Consider the following 6,893-nt stretch of genomic DNA (forward strand, 5'->3'; position numbering starts at 1 on the left):
TACACATACACACATTACACATACACACATTACACATACACACATTACACATTTCACATACAACACATACACACATTACACATACACATATTACACATACACACATTACACATACACACATTACACATACACATATTACACATACACACATTACACATACACACATTACACATACACATATTACACATACACACATTACACATACACACATTACACATACACACATTACACATACACATATTACACATACACACATTACACATACACACATTACACACATTACACATACACACATTACACATACACACATTACACATACACACATTACACATACACATATTACACATACACACATTACACATACACACATTACACATACACATATTACACATACACACATTACACATACACACATTACACATACACATATTACACATACACACATTACACATACACACATTACACATTTCACATACACACATACACACATTACACATACACACATTACACATACACACATTACACATACACACATTACACATACACATATTACACATACACACATTACACATACACACATTACACATACACACATTACACATACACATATTACACATACACACATTACACATACACACATTACACATACACACATACACACATTACACATATACACACATACACACATTACACATACACACATTACACACATCACACATTAACCAGAGGTTATAATCAAAGTCGTTAGAACATGTAAACCGACCTGTGGCCTTTACATCGTCGATCAGAGCGTTTCCAACCTCGCCGCTGTAAAAAGCCTCCGCCCCCAACTTCCCGACCGTTTCCATGGTTTCAGCAAGTTTAGGGTTTTTAAGAGTGTCTCCTTTTCTTAAAACTGTCCTGTTTCTGTTGCAGAAAATGTCACTGCAAAGACCAAAAGATCATTTAATAAACAATTAGAAAAAGTAATGAAAGTGACAAACAGACCTAGGCCTGTTTGACTTTATATGAAATTAACTCTCGTATAAATAATCTACAGAAAACAGTATTTACAGTTTGGCATTATATATAAAGTCTTATTTCAAAGCCTAATAAAGGGATGTGTTTGTGTGAGTGACTCTAACCACAGAGATGTACTCTCCACTCTGTGTCGAACCAGGGACAAACTGAGGAAGCGTGCCAGGTACTCGGGCAGGGGGATGCCCTCCCGGGCCAGTTTCACTGTGGGCTCAAACAGCTTCTGCCAGGGCAGTGTCCCGTAGAGTCTGTGGAGCAGCTCATAGCCCCTGAGCTCTCCAGGCACACCGACCCACTGACTGCCTGCACAAGGAGGAGCGCAAAGAGGAGCATCAAGAGGAGAACAAAGAGGAGCATCAAGAGGAGCACAAAGAGGAGCATCAAGAGGAGAACAAAGAGGAGCATCAAGAGGAGCACAAAGAGGAGCATCAAGAGGAGAACAAAGAGGAGCATCAAGAGGAGAACAAAGAGGAGCATCAAGAGGAGCACAAAGAGGAGCATCAAGAGGAGAACAAAGAGGAGCATCAAGAGGAGCACAAAGGGGAGCATCAAGAGGAGAACAAAGAGGAGCATCAAGAGGAGCACAAAGAGGAGCATCAAGAGGAGAACAAAGAGGAGCATCAAGAGGAGAACAAAGAGGAGCATCAAGAGGAGCACAAAGAGGAGCATCAAGAGGAGAACAAAGAGGAGCGCAAAGAGGAGCATCAAGAGGAGCATCAAGAGGAGCGAAAAGAGGAGCATCAAGAGGAGAACAAAGAGGAGCGCAAAGAGGAGCATGAAGAGGAGCGCAAAGAGGAGCATAAAGAGGAGCACAAAGAGGAGCACACAGAGGAGCGCAAAGAGGAGCACAAAGAGGAGCACAAAGAGGAGAACAAAGAGGAGCACAAAGAGGAGCATCAAGAGGAGAACAAAGAGGAGCGCAAAGAGGAGCATCAAGAGGAGCATCAAGAGGAGCGCAAAGAGGAGCATCAAGAGGAGAACAAAGAGGAGCGCAAAGAGGAGTGCAAAGAGGAGCATCAAGAGGAGCATCAAGAGGAGCGCAAAGAGGAGCATCAAGAGGAGCGCAAAGAGGAGCACAAAGAGGAGCATCAAGAGGAGAACAAAGAGGAGCGCAAAGAGGAGCATCAAGAGGAGCGCAAAGAGGAGCATAAAGAGGAGCACAAAGAGGAGCACACAGAGGAGCGCAAAGAGGAGCACAAAGAGGAGCTCAAAGAGGAGAACAAAGAGGAGCACAAAGAGGAGCACAAAGAGGAGCATCAAGAGGAGAACAAAGAGGAGTGCAAAGAGGAGCATCAAGAGGAGAACAAAGAGGAGCGCAAAGAGGAGTGCAAAGAGGAGCATCAAGAGGAGCATCAAGAGGAGCGCAAAGAGGAGCGCAAAGAGGAGCATCAAGAGGAGCGCAAAGAGGAGCGCAAAGAGGAGCACAAAGAGGAGCGCAAAGAGGAGCGCAAAGAGGAGCACAAAGAGGAGCACACAGAGGAGCACAAAGAGGAGCACACAGAGGAGCACAAAGAGGAGCGCAAAGAGGAGCACAAAGAGGAGCTCAAAGAGGAGCACAAAGAGGAGCACACAGAGGAGCGCAAAGAGTAGCGCAAAGAGTAGCACAAAGAGGAGCATCAAGAGGAGCACAAAGAGGAGCACAAAGAGGAGCGCACAGAGGAGCGCAAAGAGGAGCGCAAAGAGTAGCATCAAGAGGAGCACAAAGAGGAGCACAAAGAGGAGCACACAGAGGAGCGCAAAGAGGAGCGCAAAGAGGAGCGCAAAGAGGAGCACAAAGAGGAGCATCAAGAGTAGCGCAAAGAGTAGCACAAAGAGGAGCATCAAGAGGAGCACAAAGAGGAGCACACAGAGGAGCGCAAAGAGGAGCGCAAAGAGGAGCGCAAAGAGGAGCGCAAAGAGTAGCATCAAGAGGAGCACAAAGAGGAGCACAAAGAGGAGCACACAGAGGAGCGCAAAGAGGAGCGCAAAGAGGAGCGCAAAGAGGAGCACAAAGAGGAGCACACAGAGGAGCGCAAAGAGGAGCGCAAAGAGTAGCGCAAAGAGTAGCACAAAGAGGAGCATCAAGAGGAGCACAAAGAGGAGCGCACAGAGGAGCGCACAGAGGAGCGCAAAGAGGAGCGCAAAGAGGAGCATCAAGAGGAGCGCAAAGAGGAGCACAAAGAGGAGCACACAGAGGAGCGCAACCGCTCAGAGGCATGTGTAAGTGTAATTTTATTGTGACCAAACCCAAAGTGTCAGTGTTTACCTGAGGACAAGCTGAATGTTTTGGGACAGTCCTCCAGCAGGTTTCTTTTATACGACTGTGGGACAGTCTCTCTGAAGTTGTACACTTTGACTTTCCCTGACAAACAGATACAACGGCAAGAGCATTTTAGATTCTGTATTTTTATCATTACAGTCATTACATTAATTTCAGGGATATTACCTACATTTATTCTACTTTTGCACATGTTTGTTGGAGCAAACACACGGCTGTATAATTTTGCACATTCTAAGCCAAAGTTTCTGGCTGAAGGGCATCTGCTCTATATATCAGCAGATTCCTATACAATTTATGAGTGATTGATGTTATTTTTACCCGGACCTGTAGGTTTCTGTTTTACCTACATTTGGGTAAATAGTAAGAAAGAACCAGACTATAAACTAAACAGCTCATAGTATTTTACTGTATAAAGAAGTTCATATAAACACAGAACTGCAGACTGACCAGACGTGTCTCTGATGGTCACTATAGAACCTCCTCCTATCCCCATGCTCTGAGGGTTGACCACAGAGGTGCACAGAAGAGCTGCAATGGCGCCATCTACTGCCGACCCTCCCTCCTGCAGAATGTTCCTAGAAAACACACATTTTGGCAGAGTTTCTTTGCATGTTTGAATCCAGATGTTTAAACAGGTGAAGAGTTTGTACAAACTGAGTTTAGGCGAGTGTTGGGGTTAAGGTTCCCTAATGTAAACCTCAGTCTGACTTTGGCCAAACACTTTTAGTCACAGAATGAAGGGGCCACTTGGCAAAGGCACAGGTCATTCTCCAAGCAACTCCAGCCTGTGGTGGATGAATGTCAGAGGAGGGTGGAGGGAAGAGTCTCAGCTCTCAGGAAGGGTGGGGGTGGAGCTGGGGGTGGTGGTGGGGGGGGGGGTCTCATTGTCTCATTAAAGAGCTGTGACTTCATCTTTTACTTTCGCTGCTGTGGGACACAACTTTTAATGAGTTTAGAGACTCGTCAAACACAGACACATCATTAATGAATCTGATCATATACAGCGCCCCCTGTGGTGCATTATTCATGTGGTGGAGCTGAGACTCCTGCAGCCACAGCTGCCCGGGGCAGACTGATGGGAGTGTGACCTGGTCCAGAGGCGTCACCTCCTTCTCTGCAGATCCTGAGGTCAGTGTCACTGTGTGGAACATTATAGATATTATTATAAAAACATCTCCATGACGACAAGCGCCAGGCAGATCATTCACCAGAAAAGTTACACAGTACACCTTTAATGGCCTGTGGTCATTTATTTATTTATAGACCAAAAAATCCCCAGTTTGAGCAGGACTGAAAAATCTGATTGGAGTGAAAATAAGACGCAGTGAACCGGGAAATGACCCCAGAGGAGTCTTGGCAAAGACACAGAAACTGTCCTGAAAGAAAAACAAAAGCCGGATGCGCAGCTTTGTAAAAACCAGAGGAAGACACGAGTTTTACGCGTCTGATTTTACAGAAACATGTGTCAACATGACGCTCTGTCACAGACAGAGCTGTTAAACTGCTTAAGGCCGCGCTCAGGTGAACACAGGACGATTAACAGTGAATCAGAGGGAACGAGCATTGTGCTGTAATTACTAAACGTTAATAATTATAAAGATCAAGTATAAATCATTTCTTGTGAAATCAATTGAAGCACGTACCTGCCGACCTCAGAGCACAGGCGCGAGTCCGCGGACACGGCCGCGCGCGCGTAACTGTCCCCGGCGCAGCTCCTGGATCTGGTGTCCAAGAGCCAGACGCACAGAAACACCAGCGCCAGGACGCACAGCAGCCCCACCAGCCCCACCAGCACACCGCAGCGCACCAGCCTCCACTGCGCCATGAGCAAGAGTGCGCACAAAGAGGAAGAGTGCGCACGAAGAGGAAGAGTGAGCAGAAAGAAGAAGAGTGAGCAGAAAGTAGGAAGAGTGCGAAAAAAAGAGGAAGAGTGCACAGGGAACTAGAAGGAAAAGTGCAGAGCAGGAGCCGCGCGCTGATCCATCACAGCCTCTGTTCATCAAACACGTTCCTGCGGCTCCTTTAACTCCACAGACTCCCACGTGCGACTGTGACGCAACGCGCTCAACGGGAAAACGGGACATTTTCAGGAAAGAAAAAAAGAGAAGATGAACTAATCAAACAATTAACAATGCAGTTTTACTTTCACTGTTTTTAAAGGAAGTGTGTGAGACCAAACTGTGTCCCCAGACACGAGGCAAAGTTTTATCTAATCATTTAATTACAAAAACATCTGGACATTAACCAAGTTGTTTATATTAAATTTTGTGCTTTTGTTCTCAGTCCAAAAGCAGAATGAGCATCAGAAAAGGCTCTCATGTTGAGATCCAGTGGTTTTAAAGCTAAAAGGTCTCTCTCTGATCTGAATGGTCTCAAAAGAATCAACCCCCCACATGAATCCTCCTGGACACATCCTGCACTGGACCAGTGTTTATTTAAACTGACGTAACAAACTGGACTGAAGGAAAGAACCAGGCACAACACGTGACTCAGATCAGAGTTATCAGATAAATCCAAATCTGATAATCCCACTGATAATGTCCATCATGTTACACTTGGCTCTAACACAGGCTGTGTGTAACAGGCCGTGTGTAACACAGACTGTGTGTAACAGACTGTGTGTAACAGACTGTGTGTAACAGACTGTGTGTAACACAGACTGTGTGTAACAGACTGTGTTACACAGTCTGTGTGTAACAGGCCGTGTGTAACACAGACTGTGTGTAACAGACCGTGTGTAACAGACTGTGTGTAACAGGCCGTGTGTAACACAGACTGTGTGTAACAGACTGTGTGTAACAGGCTGTGTGTAACAGACTGTGTATAACAGACTGTGTTACACACGGCCCGTGTTACACACGGGCCGTGTGTAACACGGGCCGTGTGTAACACAGTCTGTGTGTAACAGGCCGTGTGTAACACAGACTGTGTGTAACAGGCCGTGTGTAACAGACCGTGTGTAACAGACTGTGTGTAACACAGACTGTACCATAGACTGGACATGTACTATAATCTGTAACAGACTGAATCTGTCCAGATGAACTTGCTCCAACGACAAATGGTCATAATGTGAGAAATGGTTCATTTTGCCAGAGCCTCGGTCAACGACCTGTGGAACAGTTCATATCCAAACAGTGGAATGTCTGTAAGTCCTGAGCAGAGTTGTTTTTGCAAACCATTTTATCATTGTGGTTCCCTGGATGTGCACAGTATGATGTCACAGTGTGGACATAAGGAGGAGCCAGTGTTCAGTCAGTGCCTTATAGGAGGATACCTGCTCTACCCATTTATCAGATTATTTTGTGCTTTTGAAGCAGCTATGAACTACTCACACACATAAAAGTGACCCATGCCATGTGTTTTGTCAGACTCCTGTCTGCGTGACACCAGAGATGTCCTGGGACATGTGTAAATATAAACATGCTTGTGTTGAACAGTGACTCCATGTTACAGTCTGTTGTACAGTTCTTACTCTTTGAGTCTCCTGGTGCAGACATGAACAAAGGCACGAGAGCTACAGCGGCCGCCATTTATCCAGATGAAGCCATTATGAAAGTGGGTGGAAATGAATCAGTTTAAGCTCTAAAGGAACAGCTCAGACTGAAACACGAAGAGT

General features: G+C 45.7%; 1 protein-coding gene across 1 annotated transcript in view; it reads right to left on the reverse strand.

Moving 5' to 3' along the window:
- ggt5b (gamma-glutamyltransferase 5b) overlaps positions 1-5,275 on the reverse strand; it is a 14,916-nt gene extending 9,641 nt beyond the window's left edge. Inside the window, exons 1-5 of the mRNA XM_033989625.2 lie at positions 4,921-5,275; positions 3,725-3,852; positions 3,263-3,358; positions 1,125-1,320; positions 764-924 (exon numbers count right to left, since the gene is read on the reverse strand). Of these exons, the coding sequence (XP_033845516.1) occupies positions 764-924; positions 1,125-1,320; positions 3,263-3,358; positions 3,725-3,852; positions 4,921-5,102 (763 nt within the window). The 5' untranslated portion in view covers positions 5,103-5,275. The remainder of the gene's footprint in view (positions 1-763; positions 925-1,124; positions 1,321-3,262; positions 3,359-3,724; positions 3,853-4,920) is intronic.
- Positions 5,276-6,893: the final 1,618 nt, after the last annotated feature.

The sequence above is a fragment of the Periophthalmus magnuspinnatus genome, chromosome 23 (genome assembly GCF_009829125.3).
Source record: "Periophthalmus magnuspinnatus isolate fPerMag1 chromosome 23, fPerMag1.2.pri, whole genome shotgun sequence".
In the NCBI taxonomy this organism is placed as follows: domain Eukaryota; kingdom Metazoa; phylum Chordata; class Actinopteri; order Gobiiformes; family Gobiidae; genus Periophthalmus; species Periophthalmus magnuspinnatus.